The sequence below is a fragment of the Perna viridis genome, chromosome 5, assembly GCF_037379345.1.
Source record: "Perna viridis isolate PV_CMFRI_1.1 ecotype Kerala chromosome 5, ASM3737934v1, whole genome shotgun sequence".
Lineage (NCBI taxonomy): Eukaryota > Metazoa > Mollusca > Bivalvia > Mytilida > Mytilidae > Perna > Perna viridis.
In genome coordinates, this window is record NC_142449.1 from 21098561 (window position 1) to 21118929 (window position 20369).

At 32.7% G+C, this 20369-nt stretch overlaps 1 protein-coding gene across 1 annotated transcript; it reads right to left on the reverse strand.

The window, feature by feature from the left end:
- Positions 1 to 634: 634 nt before the first annotated feature.
- LOC148616468 (protein maelstrom homolog) lies at positions 635 to 20145 on the reverse strand. Its single transcript, XM_088583534.1, has 15 exons — positions 19903 to 20145; positions 16043 to 16159; positions 15323 to 15407; positions 14508 to 14654; positions 13809 to 13850; positions 11737 to 11870; positions 10965 to 11167; positions 9843 to 9905; positions 8142 to 8346; positions 6139 to 6253; positions 5327 to 5542; positions 4773 to 4861; positions 3974 to 4130; positions 3352 to 3455; positions 635 to 2815 (listed from the first exon to the last, which is right to left on the reverse strand). Exons 1-14 carry the CDS (start codon positions 20032 to 20034, stop codon positions 3355 to 3357), a joined length of 1806 nt encoding a protein of 601 aa, XP_088439660.1. The 5' UTR covers positions 20035 to 20145; the 3' UTR covers positions 635 to 2815; positions 3352 to 3354.
- Positions 20146 to 20369: the final 224 nt, after the last annotated feature.

Here is a 20369-nt window from a genome sequence, read left to right on the forward strand (position 1 = left end):
CTTCATTGGTCTAAAAACAGCTAATAACAACATGACAGTGCATCATCAAAAAGTTGTTATTTGAGAAGATTGTAGCTTAGTCCCTCACAGACTAAGCCTAAAACCATATTAATACCAGCAGTCTTCACTGCTCACAGTGGTTGATCTAAGTATTCCTCTTTTCTTTACAAATGACTGATGTCAAGATTAAATGTTGATTCCCTACAAAAATATAGAAACCAAGAAAAGCTGCAGCCTGAAATAACATAAGGCCAAATAAAAAACATGTGGTTCCATTTACCTATTGAATAAACTTAAATTAGAGTCGGTAGGTCAGAATTTTTTTTTCTCAAACATCTCAAAAGGTAAATAAGTAGTAGCTACAAGAAAGTGTGCAGCCATTATTGTTTAATATCGTAAATACTGAATCTGGTCCAAGAAGCACTGAAAAAAATTCTGATTCAAGAAGTGGGTAGAGTTTGTCAGTTTTCTTATTTTTATTTCTTTTTTTTTCAATTTGGCAAAAAAAAAAGGTCCAGGGTAGGCAGTAAAAACAAGGGTTGGTCGGCGACTGTAACCACACATATTTTATATCTGGCCTAATTAAACAGTGCATAACAGTAAGTCCAGCAAGTAGAAAAAATAAAACAAGATAAAACTTGTAACAGAATTTATTGAACCTGTATTTCAGCTGAATACAACAGATACAACCAATCAAAACGATGTATTTCTTCCTTAGATTCAAAAATTAAAAAAAACATTTAGCAATTACATATTTTTATTTGCTATTGTAAGTAATCAAGTAAATACAATATATCATCAAAATATCTGTAAGTGTGGCTGTGCTGAGGAGAAATAATCTGGAAATGGTGTCAGTTTTATGAAATTTACTTTATTAGTCTGCGGCTGACATATTATTATCTACAATTACTACAAGAAATGTTGAAAGAGTAATCAAGGGAACCAAGGTTATAGTGGTAATCAAAAGAATGTAATCCAGGGACAAAGACCAGACAAGGAAAACAGACATACAAAACAAAGAACATAAAGTAACTAAAATTATACATACAAAGTAACAAAAGCAAATGAGCAACTCAGACTCCACTAAAAACTGGGAGCAAGGACCAGGTGCACCGGTAGGGTAAGCATCCTCTGCTTTTCTATAAACACCCGCCGAGTTGCTCATAAAAAGTCAAGGGTGTACAAACGAGGAAAGGAAAACTATGACCCGTTGAATAAATCAGTTTTCATGTATTGTATGAGATAGGTGTGTTGTTGATATATTTTTCCTAACAGATCCCTTAAGCAAAATAGGCCTGAAACAATATTTAAAAAAATATATATCAATAATAATCAGAAATTATAACCAACAAATTATACTAAGACAGCATGGCATCTCATAGAAAACTGTGTACAGGTGAAAAAATATAGCTTCACTGCGGGCCTTGCTTGAGGTTCGTAAACCTGTATCAATTTATGTGTTTAAATACATGTTTACAGTAGTTGTGATAAAGTGATCAAGATACTTCATGAAACTGCTTAAATTAATGAACAAGAACAGGTATTCAGAATAAATCTGATCCATCAAAACTTAACTTAATCTGGTCAGTTTATAAAACATGTCATTTCATATTAAAACAACAAATCAGTGAGCCAATCATTAACATCCCAAGTTTAAAACATGTATATGCATTAATCCACATGGTCAAAACACACACAGAAAGTTGTAGTTGCTTCAAACCCAAAATCAAAATCCCACAATATGTAATGTCTATGTAAAGCTTATGTCAAGTGCTTGTGACAAGTATTTGCTGAGAAAAATTCAACAAAAGTGTTATTATCATTCATAAAGACTTGAAACTATCAATCAAGTTTGTAAAAAGGAAGTAGGTTTTCTAAAAGTCTGACTTCGGTAAGCATTCTTTGGACCTATAGCTAGATGTTTAAACCATGTAGTAGTTCAGTCTTTGAAACTGATCACAAGCCCGACAGCCACAGCTTACCAAAATGCTGGCAGGCTTGCACAATTTGGGCAACAAGCCAATGATTACTATATACGTTGATCAAAATTTTTAGCTCTGGCTTGTTGTCAGAAATTTATATGGCAAAGACTGGTTGCTAGGAAAAAAAGTAAGACAAAAATTTATATGTTTTAGGCAGATGGATGTAATAACAGAGATAAAACAGTATAACTCCTTCAAAGCAGGAGAATAACAATACACGTTTTCTTCACTGGATATGCAGCCTGAACCTCAGGCATCCATACCAGCCGAGCAGACTGATGTAACATACAAATATTGATATTTGACATACATTACTTTCATTGAAAAAAATCTAGTTGTTGAAACAAAGGACATTCTACAGATACGATAATGTTGATGAGAATTATGATATAACTATTCAGAGGTCAGTTTTCATACATAAAATTTATCTTGAACTTACAGCACATTTTATCACTTACTTTGGCAATAAATAATTGATATAGCCAATTAACAAACCAACAAAATGGAAAGAAAACCTCATAGTAGTTAAGAGATTTAACCACTACATCAATAGTTGATAAAGTTCACCACTTAATGTCTCCAATAACCAAAAAAGATAGTCATCAAACTTCATCAAATACCAATATTGTTAATCTCCAATTTCCTCCATATACCAGCGATTTTTATCACCAAACTTCTCCAGTTATCAAATGATCGATCAATCAGTTAATTCCTCCAAATCTACACATCCAGTACATGAATAAGACTAAGTTGAGTATTCTTATTTGAAAAAAAGTGTACAAGCACCAACAAATCACAGACCTATTTTGATTGCACAACAATGAGTGTCTTTCCTACAAAATACAAAATAATATATATTCTCTAACTTTCGGCAAATTTAAAAATATTCCAAACCCCAAGCTGGAGAGAATTAATTAACCTTAGCAAGCACACTAACGATACCCCACAAATTTGCACTTTTTCAAAAACTTCATTCCCAATGTAAAATCAAAAGTGATACCCCTGACCAATTTCGGTAAAAATCAATCACATCCAAGATTTTATTGCTACTAACCCTTCACCAACAATTTTTTTTTGAAGGAAATCAGTCAAAAAATGGAGGCGCTATCCAGGACACAAGAAGTTGTGACAGACAGATGGGTCAAAAACATTGCACCCCTGCAAATTTGCTGTGTGGGCATAATGATAATCTCACAAGTGAGTTTTTACATCCCAGAAGTTTACTGGCTCGATGATAAAATAGGCATTACCTATCTTAAGCGACTACTTTCTTCTGTAAGCATTTTTGATAATTGATATTAAAATTCAATGAATCCAGTCTTAAAAAGATTTTCAGTAATGTTCCTTTGTTAAGACAAAATAAACTTACACATCAAACAACTCCTCCTGGTGGAGCATATCCTCTACCAACAGGCAATTTCCTATCTTTCTGTAAATTACCCAGAATCCCTTGAAACTGACCCATCATGCCACCTAAAAAATAATTCAAGGACATCAAATTTATCTGTATATACATATACATTTAGTTGTGCTACTTAGTTTACCATATGTATTTTATACCGGTTAACCTTTAGTACAGTTCATGTGGGAGACTCTCTCCCATAGACACTGTCTCATGAAAGAGATTTTTACCTAAAAGCAATTTTTTTGTAAAAATTCAATTACTGAGTATTTTACATGGAAAATATAGGAATTTTAACCCAAAACATTCCACAAATCTTATCATTGATTTTGTGGGAGTCTTCCCTTTATGTGTGTGTGGTATTTTATTGTATAACACTTCATATGACTATGCTATTTTCTACACATAATTTAACTCTACTAAAAATGAAAATGGAAGTCTAAAAAGTCAAGTACAATTGCAACAAATAATAAATCTGTATTAATTTTGTCAATCTTTAGAAGTTCCTTCAAAAATTAATATCATATATCTGTTTACTAGAGGAATCACATTTGTGAATGATATGAACATTTGACAAATATGATATTACCTCTGCCAGCTGCTGGTCTCTGTTGTTGTGTTGGGACTGTACCATTATAATGCTGTTGTTGCATGGACTGAACCATTTTACTCTGCAGGTCATAAAGATTGGTTCTGTCTGCAGCTAGGCTTGTCTGCTGTAAACCTCTTGATATATCAGCCATAGTCTGTAAACATTAAAAAAAAATTAGGTTCTATGAAAATTACCCTAATTCTTAAACTTTAAGAAAACGGGAAGGGAGCAAAGCAAATTTTTGTGAATATAGTTTAAGATTCCTTATTAAGGACTACCAAAAATGTAAACATTTATTAAGCTATGTATAGTCTAATTTTTGAAGTATAAATAGATATTCAATTTTTTTTTTTTTTCAGGAACAAACTCTCATTGGATATACACTAGCATTAAGTAATCTGGGTCTTCCACTAAGTCAATTAACTAGTGGCACAGTTTTAGCCCAAGTATCTGTAAAAATTGGTGAAACACTGGCGAAGTACTTGCCCTAGTATCTGTGTAAATAGATGAAACTGTCTTTAGTCATACTAATTTTCTATAAAAGATGTACTATTAAAAAAAACAGGACCAACTACATGTGCAGACTTGTGTCTTCATATTTTTGTCAGGGCAAAGATCCATACATATATCTGATGTTTAAACTGTTTCTGTAGTAAAATTTTCATGGCATTGCAGATTTCAAAGGAAGTTTTTTTCATCAAAGCTCCTGTATTTGAATTAAATTCAAAGTTGATACAGAAGTGGTTAGGATGGATTTAAGATGAATTTAGAGAAGACAGACAAAAGGAAAACTTACAATTTTCTGTGGTTCTGGTTGCTGCCATGAGGGTGGAGGAATGGGAGCTGAGTTAGGATCTGGAGGCATAGCTCTGCCTGCAAACTTATCTGCAACATTTTAAATTCATACTTGAAATTATTTTCCCTTTAATTGTCATTGCAAAAGAAACTTAGTCTTATTACTCTTGACATGATCTTCCAACTAACTTAAGAAAAACATTGATGACTTTTTAAAACTTTGCACAGTTGTTAAGTACCATAAAGTACAGGCAGGTTAAGTTTGATTTTCAGCAAAATCCGAAATAAAGTTTTCGAGTCATTCACCATTATGTGTGAGGGATCACTTAATATTCCATTAATGCCTCATTTTTACTGTTCGACGTACTCAAATCTTATTTAATCAACCCCTGGTGACCACTTGATGAGTCATCTTTATTTCTTAAAATTTACTTTACTCATGATTTCTTTTACATTAATTTACAGGTCAAAACTTCTTTCGACACAGTCAATAAATCTATGAAGTTAGAACATACCATACAGGTTCTAGTTTATCATAAATAATTAAGTATCTACCACTGTTAGTCATATTGGCAACAGGTGCCCCACGTCCTATACCAGCAAATGGAATACCACGTCCTATGCTCCCTGATAGTCCAGGAGGAGGCACTGATGGCTGACCACCAAGACTGGGAAAATTGTTCTGGTCAGTAAGACTAGGAGGAGCAGGACCTCTACTTGGAACTCCAGACCACTGGGGCATGGTCATACCTCTTCCTACACTTGCAAAACCTGTAAAAGTCCAGATTCAAGATAATTTTTGAGCAAGCATATGTGCCTGATGCATTCAGTGTTTGATATTATTACTAGTCTTGCAGCCTAAGGCTTACCAAATACCTATGGTCCTATTACTAATTTACAACAAGGGCCAAAACCCAAAACTCCATTACAGTCTTAGTATAGTGATAAAACATTGTGATTAAATTGCATACCATTCTATGAACTATGACATATAGATGGCAATGATTGATTTTCCCTTACAAACAAACCTACATAGAGCACAACCAGGTGATAAAATCCCGGACTGGAGAATCCACTTCCTAAGAATGAAATATTTTTTCGAACATTCACCTACAGGTAATAAACAATTCAAAGTAACAATTATAAAATCATTTTAAAAATTTAAATAAGTTCAGTATCTTTCACCAAGTCTCTGCTTGATGTTTGAAAACTATTATAGCCTTCCAAGTAAAGGAAAGAGTTTGAATTTTACTAGCAAGCATATTCTGAGTAGATATCTACACAAGACCTAACATTTACTACAATGTATATCCTTTTGTTGCTTTGTGAGTCTTTTCTCAGTATATTGTGATGACAGTTAGTCTTACCAGAATTATGTGGTCTCCTTAGGGATGTATATTCCTCTCCATCATCTTCGTCATCGTCATCATCACTGTCATCTCTATGCTGGGATACTGGTGTGTATTTGTTAGATGACTGTTGCTGTAAAAAGTGAAATGTCATTCATTGAGCTCTTGAAACAATTAGAATTAATTTTATATGCTGGGCAAGCAAAAACAACAAAAGAACAAACAAGAAGAAATGTGTTAGAGGTCCTTTTTAACACTACCTTATCATTTTTATTAGCTAAATATGCATCAATCGTTTAAGAGTAATCAAGGGAACCAAGGTTACATCTGTAATCCAAAGAATGTATTCCAGGGACAAAGACCAGACATGGAAAACAGACATACACAACAAAGAACATAAAGTAACTAAAATCATACATACAAAGTAACAAAAGCAAATGAGCAACTTGAACTCCACTAAAAACTGGGAGTATGGACCAGGTGCACCGATAGGAAATCATACAATACCTTGAATGATTAATTTTATAGAAGATGTCAAGAAAAACATAAACCATATGCAACTGAACAGAAATATCAGAGTACTCATTGGGAAATAGTTTAATTAGGATTATTTTTAGCATTTTTTGACAAATTGGGAAACTTTAATCAGGGGAAATAGCCTTATTTCAGAGGAAATTAAAGGCAAACAATATCACTGTACTGTATGCCCACCCTTCCTTATATTCAAAGGAGATGAATAAAATACTAAGTCAATGCTTCAATCACAATTAAATGAATTAAACAGAAGCTTTAAATAAAATTTTACAGCCTTCCCATTCACTTCAATGGACAGCTGTTGAGCTGTTGTTGAACTGACACCCTAAAAATCCAATAAATTGTACTGGCAAAAGAAAGTTGCAACTGCAAAGCTCATACACACACAACAACTCATTAAGATTAATTCAATCCATTCCCACAAGGAGTTGCTGAGGTTTTTACAATGGAAGTTATTGAGGAGAAGACACTTTGTAAGGACAGCAGTAAAACTAATGTCCTAATATCAAATGGCAGAGGTATAAAAACTTATCTGACCCTACAAACAAAACTGTCATTAAAACTGAATTCTAAAACTGAGAATGAGACTACTGAAAACCTGGTCATAAAAAAACATATCACCCACAGAGTTCATACACCTTTTTTGCTCCAATTTTCCAGGTCTCAATTCCATTAAAAGTCGTAAGTGTAAAGTTGATCGTAAGTAATGACGTCATAAACTAAAATAACTTTGTGACGTCAAGATTTACAATCAATTTCACACTTACGACTTTTTGTGAAACCAACTCCAGGACTTTTCCAGAATTTTTTTTTAATACTCCATACCCAAAACCATAAACAACTGCACATCTTTTTATAAGTTTTTCTATTTTTGTAAGCATATTTATGTATGCCAAATGTTTTCAACACATTCATAAGCTGGTATGTTTTACCATGACTTCTAACAGAAGCAAAATCTAAGCCACTTGGGTTGAAAATTAGTTTCCAGGCATTTTGTTCTATAAGGTCATGACATTTTGACACCTGTTAAATCTGGTTTCCTTTATGACATTCACCAATGGAAACCATTCCCTGAACACTTACAGATTATTCCCCCTTGACTTACCTTCCCGAACGTGAGATAAAGAAGACTGTAGATTGCTTATTTCAACACTTAATAAAACAATATGTCATTTGAATAAAATTCTATGACTTTTGAAGGACTTCTGGCAAACATACAGGATTCAATGACTTTTCAAGGCCTTTAATTTTCAAAATGAAATTTCATGACTTTTCAAGGATTCAAGGACCAATACAAACCCTGCACCCAGTGAAAAAATTTACTTTTAAGATGGATTTTTTCTTAATAGCACAGGATGTAAAAATTTGAAGACAACAACCCCAATGGCAAAAGATAAAAAACAGCAAAACTGGAGAACTTAGAATACACCAGAAATACAATGAAATAAATACATTATAGACAAAAATGGGTTAAGATTTCTACCTACTGGTTGATATGTCTGTTGATTCTGTTGTGGTCTGGTAGGTTTCTGATGTGGTCTCTGAGGAAGCCTAGCTTCCTGATTAGGATCAACTCTCATTGATGACTGAGGCAGTACCACACAGGCTACTGATCCTTCATCCCGAATCGGTAAATGTTTTGGTGTAATCTGACAACCATACAGAGCACATAAACTGTCTGACATTGCATACCTTAAAAATAAAGTACATTAATTATTAAGCTGGAGAAATAGAGCCCAATATCTTTTCATTATTTAAAAAACAAACCTCCTGCACATTAGTGTACAAGAGTTCAATGAATGATGCTCTGTCAGCAACCTATTAAACTTTAGCTTTAAATTCGTTTATTTTTCTTTGTTAACATTAATGTATACATATGCTTTACATTCTTAAAGCTGCAAAAGCTGTCATTTTCATTAATTTTTGTTTGTTTTGAAATATAACTTAACTTTGAATAATTTCTACTAAATAGTACTTTTCTTGTACAATTTCATTTGATATCTACAAATAAAATGCATTAAATATATGAAATAGGTATCTATGTATTTATTGTCTTGCAAGACAAAAAATCGACCTAAATAAGTTCGTATGCATGTGACTTCTGGTGACCTTAATCCATGCATGTGCTGTAAGGGCTGCTTCTTTAAAAACAAATCTGATTGCAAAGCGAAAGTGGTTATTCAACGGCAAGGAAGATCGACGGACTCAAGCCATAAAAGTTCAAATATAACGCAAGGATCCTTTTGAAATTTACGTATTGTGATATAATGCGGCTCAAAAATGGTCATTATTTATTTGAAAACTAATCAAGATATAGATATAACGAAATGAAAACAAGACATGTGCTTACCTGTGTATCTATTATTGTTATTGTTTTGCCAAGGTTAAAGTATTTTTAACCCTGGGGAATGTCCTGTCGGCAATTTTCGGAAGTAACGGTGAAAAATAATTAGATCAGACTTACTGATATTCTCTCACTAAAAAAACGTTATATTCACAATATTCTGTAGGTATTATGGACATTAATTACTTCAATTGTATTACTACAATTTACTTCATTGAATCAGCAAAATTCAGTACAATCAAAACCAAACATATTTGGCAGCTAATGCAGCTTTAACAAGTTTCAGCAAAATACATTAAACGTGCTAGTAAGCTTCAGAAGTAAACCCTGTTTTTAAGACTCAAGTTGGAAATCTCCCTCTGAAAGTATTTCACAAAAATTATCTTGCTTCATACACATCTACATATGATTAAATACATTCATATCGACATCATAATCCATCCATTGGTTTAGAGGATCAATGTTTACAAGGTACAGGGACAAATGGACTGATTGGGTGATTCTTACATGTACCTCCACACATAGTTTGCTGGTTATATACTGTGTGTGTACTATATCAGTACTGTACAACTTACTGTCCTAGATTCTAGATTCATGGGCTCATTCAAAGAAATCATTTCCAAATTGACTGAAAATACTTTATTGAATGAATATGTTTTAATGGCAGGTATTTCATGCGTTTCATGACCTGAACGACTGACGAATCAAACAGACTCATCTTTGAAGTAGAATGATTATCTTAGCCAGATTTTTATTGGGCTAGCTCACAGAGGCAACAGCCCACAGGCAGACATGCCATCCAACTCTGACACATTATCAAAATTGCCTTCATAAAAATACTCACGCATATCTGTTGATGACACCTAAAGAGCAGAATTTACAATCCAGTTCCTCATGGAAATCACATCTGCAAAGAAAAAGCTAACTTTATACAATTTTGAATTCACTAAATGAATTTGTTATGAAATAATTAACAGATGGGAAATGTGGTATATAATTTGTCAGAAGGGTCTAAGAAAGGAAAGTGTTTTACACTAACATATACAAACTGCAGTGACTTGCATTATGTGTGTGGCATAAAGTTTGTATGAATCATGATTGTTTGTACTGTTAAACATTCCTCATATAGGACCCTTTAATCTGGAAATAAACTTGTCTACTTATTCTTAAAATAAAGTTACATCACTGGGTGATCCATCTCCACTCTCTAATATTAGTAACTATTATGCTTGGCTTTCATAATTTTGAGAGAAGACTAATCATGATAAAGAGCTTAGCAGAGCCCAGCATGATACCCCTCATTCCAAAACATTTCATATTGCAACCCCTAGTATCAGTCTTTTTTTTTAAGGTATAATCAGAGATGATTTTACAAGGTCAATAACCAAAGCAGATATTGGCAAAATTGGAAGTAAATATACATTAAAAAAAGAATTGTAACTGTAAAAATCTGCATTTGAAATAGCAGAAATCCACTAAAAAACGGAAGAAAATCATGTCTATATAATTTCACTTAAGATCTACATTTTGTTCCACTACCATATACCTGCAGACAAGGATGACGACGACAGCAGCATACCATAATATAACTGCATTTTATATGTGGTTCAATAAATAATAATCTTTTAAGCATTTTAAAAAAAGTTTTAGTTTCATGAAAAAAACAAAATGCTCAGTTGAGATTGAAAATCTGTCAGCAATCAAGACTAATTTATACCAAAAAAATCATCTTCTGCAAGCATTTCAATGGGAAAAAAGTTTGGAAAACACAACAACGTAACTACAATACCAGTGATCAATGGAGTACAAACCTATAGTCCCTTTCAACAAGGACAATAAAACACAGGATCCAACCAAAAAACGTGGAAATTGCCGAAATTGGAAGTAAAAGAACCGTAATGGTAAATTCCTGATTTGAAAAAGCGGAAGAAAATCAGGTCATAAAACATGATATCAACTGTTTTACCTAGTCTTGGGTTCGAAGTCCCATGTGTGTGCTGTAAGTAAGTCTATGACTTGTGTCTCTGAAACAGAATGTCCAATATGTGCAAATAAATCCTGGGCTAGTCCTTCTATATTATACACCTTTCTCAGTCTGTTGACATAACCAATGCAGGATTTCCCATGGATCCAGTTCAAACAGTACTCCAATTCTTCAACGTCTTTACCCTTTAATGCATAACATAATATCAAATCAACATGTAAAGCTAAAGCTGAATGTAATTTAAAAAGAACAGTTGATACAATGTAACAAAGCAGTGACATTATGAAAATAAACACTGACACAAGGCCAAGAAAAAAAACAGACACCAAGATCAAATATAAAAGAACAGGCTTAACAGGAAATACTGCAGAGGCAAGTGGAAATAATGTAAAGTAGTATTGATAGAACATAGAGCTCTAAACAAAAAGATCTCTTATAATGTAATCATATAAAGGAGTTTTAACATAATGTATTGAAGTATTGACAAAACACAATATTGTTGTAGTAAAAATTAATGATTTAATGACAAAACACAATAAAAGATGAAACCATTTTTTTCCTTTGTAAAAATAAACACGAATACCAACTCCAGTTTTTGACTTGGTTAGCAGCTTAAATTTTGATAGCCAATATGTACAAATGTATAGATCATTATTATCACAGAAGAAATTTTAGTAGCCCACAACAAATTTTAGGAGCTATTGGCGAGTGGTTTTCAAATCCTGAAACCTTGGACAAAAAATACCAATCTTACCAAACAATAAAAGGGAGGATACTCTTGATTCTCATTATTAGGATTGACAAAGTTTTCTAGCTGGATATACAATCCCCTGTAATTAGCATCAGCTTTCTCAAACCTCTCCATTGGTATCTGATGGGTATCTTCACCTGAAATGAACATCATCGTCAAGTAATAACATGAAATAGTTGTTGACTTCCATCTTTGACATCTAACTCTTGAACTTATCTAATAAGTATCTTCACTTTTAAGGTAGATCATATCTATTGCTTTTAATTGATAGATTTCCTATTTTTTCCCAAAGATGACCTTGTACAAACATACTGTAAAATTTTTAAATAAAAAATATTTCGAGATAATTGTGCCGAAGTATAAGTGATTTTTTACAATTGATAATATCTCAGTTTCACTTACTATTAAAAAACTGGTAGATAAAATTTCTTAAAACTTTGTATTATGAACACTTATCTGACATTTTTTCTTATTTCAAACAGAAAATTGGGGGTCACCAAAATCGTTTTCTTGTAATATTAAAAAAAAAAACAACAAAAATCCCATTACTTTTCCAATCATCAACTGCTCCTTGAAAGAAATTTATAAAATTAATGCTTGTAACTTAACCATATATACATGTAGATTTAAGCCAAAAAAATCTTCTTGAATTTTTCTCACGTTTCCAACACTATTTGCTCATTGATATGATTTGCCAGATGACAGAATATAAATACTGCATGGTATAGGTTTGATCTACCTAAATCAACATTATCTCCTAGTAATAAAATTACATCACAAGAGAAACCTCCACATGTATATGGTCATTTCAAAGTCAGGAATTATTGTAATCTTGTTTTATTATTGATAGATATATATATCAAAATACCTGAAACTTTCAATGTGAAATTTCTAACATAGCTACATGAGATTCTTCTCAAAATTAGAAAAAATAACACCACTTTTTTTTTAATGAAAATAACAAAAATCAATAAATAACGCACAAAACAATTTCTGAATGAAAGGTACATGGATATATCAAAATTTGCTAACTTCTCATAAGGACTGTTCCATTAAAAGATATGAGAAACCCAGGGAAGGCACTTTTTCATCAGGTGAGTCATCCATAGAAGCTTTTTTGATGTTTTGTATTTAACTTAATATTTTGTCAAGAGACCTAAACAACAATCCATACATATGTTTTACTGGAACAGCCCTTATCTATATAGATATATATATATATATGTTTTACTGGAACAGCCCTTATCTATATAGATACATATATATATGTTTTACTGGAACAGCCCTTATCTATATAGATACATATATATATATATATATATATATGTTTTACTGGAACAGCCCTTATCTATATAGATATACATATATATATGTTTTAATGGAACAGCCTTTATCTATATAGATATACATATATATTTGTTTTAATGGAACAGCCCTTATCTATATAGATATACATATATATGTTTTATGGAACAGCCCTTATCTATATAGATATACATATATATATGTTTCAATGGAACAGCCCTTATCTATATAGATATACATATATATATGTTTTACTGGAACAGCCCTTATCTATATAGATATATATATATGTTTTAATGGAACAGCCCTTATCTATATAGATATATATATATATATGTTTTAATGGAACAGCCCTTATCTATCATACAAGAAAAGTTAAAGAACAATAGGATAATCAATTGGAAAGAGTGAAAATATGATCAGGAGTGCCGACGAACGCCTAGATTTAACGAGTGTGAGGAATTTATTCCACGCACGAGTTAAATCTTAATGCGTTCTTAACAAGAGTGATCATATTTTGGTAATTCACGATAAACAATTGATTATTCTATTTATTATATAGATCTCCTGCATTATTCATTGTTATTTCCAACATAAATTAAACATTTTATGAACGGGGGATTGATATTCGTGTTGTGACATTTTGGCGGGAGAAAGCACGAGAGTATCATTACCGAATTTATTTCAGAGTGAATTGTCAAAAAAAAAATTACACTGGGAAAATTCAGTAAATCACTGCTACCTATATAATAATTTAAAAATAATCTTACTTTTACTTTTACATTCATATCTGTAACCAGTTGGTATTCTTCCTGTTAAATATTAAGAAAATATATTGTATTGTAAGCCTATCAATGTAGAATCGTACTGAAACCTACAAATCAACTTCAATAATTAAATGATTAATTGCAGTTTCACATCTACTGGTAAGTGTATACCGGTATATTTTTTCCCCATTTCCATAAAATATCCCATCTATTGATCGAACCTTGAAATAAACTACAGTTTAACAATGAAAGTAATCTCATTATTTCTTTTGGCAATACAAGTTTGTGAAGAAGTAGTAATTGTAATTTGAAAGTCTAATGAAGAACCATACACTTGTTTCTATCAGTACTGTACAGTTCTTGATGTGAACATTTGCAACTTGCCTATTGAGGCAGTTTTAAACAGCTTTCTCAATATTTAAAAAAAAATTACAGAAAACAGGGTTTCAAATTTACTTTCAAGAGTGGAAAGTCCTGGTCTTTTCCAAGGCTGAAATCAATGTATTGCTTAAGGCAAACTAGAAGTCCTCAATAATACATGGGTCAACGAAAAGGGTTGTAGGTCCAGAATATAGGTACTTTAATGGTCCTAGGTCCAAATTTGAGAACCCAAGACCTCCAACCACCATTAATTTGAACTCCTGAAAATCAAAAACCAATGAATGTTACAACCGTAAACACTCTCATAATGATAAAACAAACCTGGTTCTATAAACCTGTGTAATGTTTTAGTGATTCCTCTCTTAATACTGTATTCTATGGCACCGATCTCACACGGTAAGTAATGTCCGTCATCTGTTTTACACAAAGTCTGGATGTTCAGGAAATAGAATTTTTCTTCCGCTACCACTAGAGAATAAAGCATAGTACCACAAATAATATCTCTATGACCCAAGTGTTCATAGGCTCTTTAGTTCTGGGTTCCAATTAAATAAGAAAATAATAAAATCCTACACTATAATGACTTGACATCATTAGATGTTTCCTTAGGTGCAACATGATATGACTGCAGGCTAAACTGAACAGTTGGACCAAGAACTGACACTGTAATACTTCACACAATTATATATTTTGATATGGTATAAATTATTAACACAGCATGTAAGAAAGTTTCCCACAGAGAATGAATGTGGAAAAAGAACTAAAAATTTAAAATTCAACTTTTTATTGTCCTACATGTATTTGTAAATAGATTAGATTCAGAATATCTACATGTACATGTAAGAAGCCTAAGGAAAAATTTTTTTTTCTAAAATCAAACAGATTAGTTTTGGAAACTTTAAACCTCAATGTGGACTTGATAGTGAGATCCTCATATACAATCGTTCTCAACCTTTTTCTGGTTTGGAACTGATAGTGTGGTAAGATATCCTAAGTCTAGACAATATGCTAAGATTGAAAGCTCATGTAATTCATTATGAATCAAATAAATTGAAACTGAAATTATTGATTAAGCAATTTATGTAGGTCTTTATTATAAAAAGCTATTCTGAAGCTGAAATTAGCCAAAATCTTACATTTTCCAGCTGGCCATTGTGACTTGACAGAGTTTCTCTCCTTTGTTCTCCTTTTCCGTGTTTCAGCATACTCGTCCACTCTTTCCTAGAATGATAAACCTCATAAAAATTAGTATCCAGTACTCACATGGAAAAATAACATTGCAGCTTATCAGGTGCATCGTTCAATTATGTCAACCGTTATCAAAATTCTAGAAAATCATGAAAAATAGTGCACATGAAGATTCATTTTGAATATCAGATTAGTAAACCAAGGAAAAATATGTCACTAAACCACACATGGCCCTGCTTGTCCAAAACTTATTAGGAAATTTTCAGGTAGGACTTGCATAATCTGGAATACTCAAAGCTGCCCTCAAGTCTGAGGACATTTAAATCAAAACACACAACAAACAAATGAAATTGGCCACCCCATGTATCAATCAAAGATACAAAGAAACCCTGCAACCTTGTCTTGGGAGTAAAATATCAAAACAAGTCTTATCTTGAACTAGACAATTGAATGAGTAGGAGAGTCACAATACTCAGAAAAGAACAGCTAAACTTCTGTAGCAATATGATCCAAAAAGTTGTCAAACAGAATAGGAAAATGTCCAATGTCTGTGTTTTTCTTTTGTTTTGGCTCTTGTGCAAACATATTTGTTGAAGGTTGAAGTATGAGTAAAATAGTTTCTATAATTAGATAAGACCATTGTATTATCAACCTAGGAGTCTACTTACTGATAAGAGATTTCCCGCTGTATCTAATCTGTATTTATCTCCTTCAGCTCCTCTCATTTTGGCTTTGTACTCTTTGGATATTTTCTCATATCTCTGTTTCTCTGCCTCTGGAAGTACCTAAGTACATGTATCAAGATAACTAGGAATTAAATCATATATTAATTCAGGTTTTCTAAAGTTAACAATTGCTTGCTGCCTATTCAAGGATATCATGCATACATACTTAACATGTAATAATTCAATGTTCTACAGGGCCGGATCCAGACACTTTGAAAAGGATGAGGGTGCCAGCCGAGGTTCCTTAGAAAAAGGGGACATTACTTACCATTTTTTGTCAATTTTACTCATGAAAATAACAAATCTTCCAATAAAAAAGGGGGGTTGGTGGGTTCCACACCCCCCCCCTCCCCCCGAACCCCTATCTGTATCTGCCACTGCTCTAGACAGTTTGAACTGCTCCTTTTGAAGTATTTTTTTTAAATTAAGTTCAAAAGCTTTGAAGTAAGACTCTACAATGGAGACACGAACAGATTTTTTAAAAGATTGATAAACCAAAGATATGTATTTCAATTGTAAAAAGATTAGCAAGACTGCTTTATCACATGAATAGAGACATAATTTAACGAACAAGATTTGTAATAAAGGGTAGTCGTATATGGAGGATCATAGGGGACACAGATATATAACTCTTTATTTTTAATCTGAATATTTGCTAAATATTCAATTTGTATTATAATGTTTTTTGTTTTTTTTTTATTGAATAGTTGTTAGTTACATAAAAGATTCTTCAATACCAAGCAATTCAAAATGGCAAAAAATACACAACCTCAGTTATATGTATATTGTTTATCTAAAATTACCTTCAAAATAAAACTATTTTCCCTTATGAAAGTTTCCCAATTTGTTCCAAAAAATGGCTAAATAATTACAAATACAATGTAAATGTAGGATAAACTATTCCCAACATGTAGTCAAACAGTAGGACATGATGTTTTTGTTCAAAATTGCTGTGTTTCAGACTTGTATTTTCCTTGACATACTCTATAAAACTAACCCATAAATGCAAGCTTTGGTTTGGTTGTTCCAAATTTCCCAATTCAAAAAAATAATGACCCATATTTTCCCTATAAAAGGAGGATGACATGGATGGGGTACAAACGTGTAGTTTTAAAGAAGGCCAAAAATGTCACTGAATGCAAGAATTCATGGCATTGGTGATTTTGGTCACTCCAAAACCATGTCACAAGATTTCAAAATCAATTGGTTGGTTAACATTACATTTTCTCGCCTATTTCATTACAGGTCTATGAATGAACCAAGGATTTCTATAGTAGAAAGGATTGGAGTCTCATGTTTATTTTACGAGTGAGGTTACCAGTAACACATTGTGCGCGTTGATTTTCATAGCATCAATTTTTAAAACAAGTATTAGTATACAAGTAATATATGTAGATTAAGTCATAGGTACTGGTAAATTGTAAAAAGGGTTTTCAGAAATACCAGTTGTTAATGTTACATTGACTAAAGGAAGGCAAGCATGAACTTCAACAATATTTACCTTTAAACAGATCAACCTTTTAACCTTTTTAAACCTGTCAATGATGGGAGGCAAAGAATATAACAGTTGGACATAGTAGCCTGCCCACCAGCCTGAGACTGGCTATTTTCTGGCAGGGCTGGCTAATTTTAGCAAAAATCTATATAGCCATATAGTAATTATATTGAAAAATTGTATTCAGGACTGGCTAGAATTTGAGTGAATTTCCTACCCTGAATATAAACTGTAATTTATAACTCAAATTCCTCCCTCATGGACCAAAATATTGACTTGTAGCTAATTTATTTCTGATAGTATGGTATAAAACAGTGTATACATTATATTAGGAATTTTATTGAAAATCATGTTGTTCGTATGCATTAAAATAGGGCATGCAAAAACTAAAGGAGGAGTGGCCTATTTTGAAATCATTAATATCTATATTTACCTCTATAAAGTGCAAAAAAAACATGTACTATGTAAGGTCTGATTGTGGTGTAAGTGTTTAACAATATATACAAGAAAAAATGTCTTAGTTGATTCATTTGTTTTAGTATTTGTGTGTGTGTTTGTTTGTGTGTGTATGTGTGTGTGCGTAAAATTGATGAATTGTCATTGGTCTAAATGGCAACTTAATTCTCAAACTCATCGCTAATGATCCTGAGTATTTACTTGAAGCTGACTCTTTTTCTGATACTGCGTAATTCATGATTCTAAGGTAAGAAAACAAGCCATGCCCTGATAGCAATTGTTTATATGCGCCAAAAGCTTCAAAATGGTGTCTCAGCATATCAACACCATCACTGATTTTCCAGAAAAAATTCCAGAAATATCACAGCTTCTTATATATACCTGCCTGAGAGTGATTCATTATCTAAAAAGGTGATGGAAAGAGAAATCAGCGTACACATTAGTAACTTTAACCAAAACCATTGGTGCTTTATTCCCATTTATTGACTATAATATGGGGTAGGCATTGCCTAAATAAATGAGGATTGTGAGCTTTACCATACATGTACCGTTTGCGCTAGACTCATAAAACTAATAAAGAACATTACAAAGGGGGGGGGGTCGGGGGTCGACCCGGATGAAAATGTTTGCTTCGCAAGTGCAATATTTTTTTTTTATAATTTTGCAGCAAGCAAAATCAATTTTTCTATTTGAAAATCTGTCTTGTTAATTAATGGAGTATTTCTTTTCCAATCAATGAATAACTTGAACAATTTTTTTCCCCAAAATACCAACCCATTGAGCATACCCCCTTTCCCCTTGCCCTCAAAATGGTCAATAACTTTGTAGCACATTGCAATAATTCACATTTTTTATCCATTAAGGGCATCTCTAGCAACATCCATTTCAGTTTTCAGATCAATCTGTACAGATACCGGAAATATTACAGTTCTCCACGGATGGTGGGAATATTTTACACATATCTTGTGACGTAAACAAAATTCAGACCACAGCTGCAAATTCCAAACAAGAAAATGATTGCCTTTCCTACATGTATCTTAGAAAAGCTATGCATCAATTTTGATATTATAATCTGAGTTATATTTTTTCCTGAGGCGGGTTAGGCTCTTGACAACAGCAACAGTGGAGATACACGTACATACATGTACGTCCACGTGTTTCCCGAAGTTTTTATAAACATACATGTAACATTCAAATCTTTAAATAAGTAAAACAAATTAGAAAAAGACTTGAAAACTATCAGAAAAGATGAATTTATTTTTTACTGAAACATAATCTTAACCTATATTTTTTTTTTATTGAAGGAAATGATGAATTTTCTCCATAAGGACAGTCACTTGTTGTTATCTCCAGGGCACGACTTTTTTTTCGTCAGTATATTAGAGAACCTTTAATATGGGAAATTTAGAAAGTACACATAATAACGGTAGAGCTCACACCAGCTTCGCGGCACTCACTATAAATGTATGTGATGAGTGAACAGTCCCTTTTGCGTTAACTGTGGGATAGTCAATGAGCATGTATACAGCATGCTCAATATACACTTCCACCAGGAAAATTCTCATGTTCTACCCAAACCCTACTGTGTGGAAGTAAATTGAGCATGCTCTTCACCTTAACACAAAAGGGTTTTTTATCGATAAGTGTTATATTCTAATCCTGATTACTACAAAAATCCTTGCATGAACATAATTTTATAGGTTTCAGAGAAATATATTTCCTGAAATGAGGAGACTCGAGTAGAACAATTTGAACATCTTTGCCAGTTGAGCACAACCAACCCTAGCACTAAATCAGCCCTGATCTCGTTTGTGTGAACCTTGTCTCTGTTTGAAAGCTATCAAATATTCACCTTCCAGCGTGGATGGGCAATTGGGACGATATCTTGCATTCCATGAGGAAACACACGTCCTTCTCGTTTTAGCTGTGGTTCCAAGTCTTTCATGAAGAAATAAAATGCATTTCTGACCGGTTTCTTAGGCATGTCGCAACTTCTGTTTACTCAGATAAGCTAAGGTAGATACAATTTCCAATACACAAAAACGAAATCAACATCCAATCCTAGATCTCCCGCGAAATAAATTAACGGATTGTTAAAAAAAAAACATATAAAACGAAACCGAGTCCTTGTAAATCACGAAACGCAACGAATAGGAAATTCCAGAGCGCAAACACAAAAAAACTAAACCTGATTGATTTTCTTCAGTTATCTCGCTCTCTCCTTTTTAAAGAGTTTCTTTGAAAAAAAAAAGATGTGTCAGAGAAAAAAAAGGGTAGGCATTCACATCTACGGTTAAGAAGTGTCTGAAATTAGAGTAG

What these genes read in the sequence shown, in the direction of transcription:
- LOC148616468 (XM_088583534.1), bottom strand. Translation starts at nt 20,034, where the DNA reads ATGCCTAAGAAACCGGTCAGAAATGCATTTTATTTCTTCATGAAAGAC. An exon ending in TTGCCCATCCACGCTGGAAG is followed by an intron (nt 16,160 to 19,902) that starts GTGAATATTTGA and finishes ACATGTACTTAG; the next exon opens with GTACTTCCAGAGGCAGAGAA. An exon ending in ACACAGGTTTATAGAACCAG is followed by an intron (nt 13,851 to 14,507) that starts GTTTGTTTTATC and finishes AATATTTAACAG; the next exon opens with GAAGAATACCAACTGGTTAC.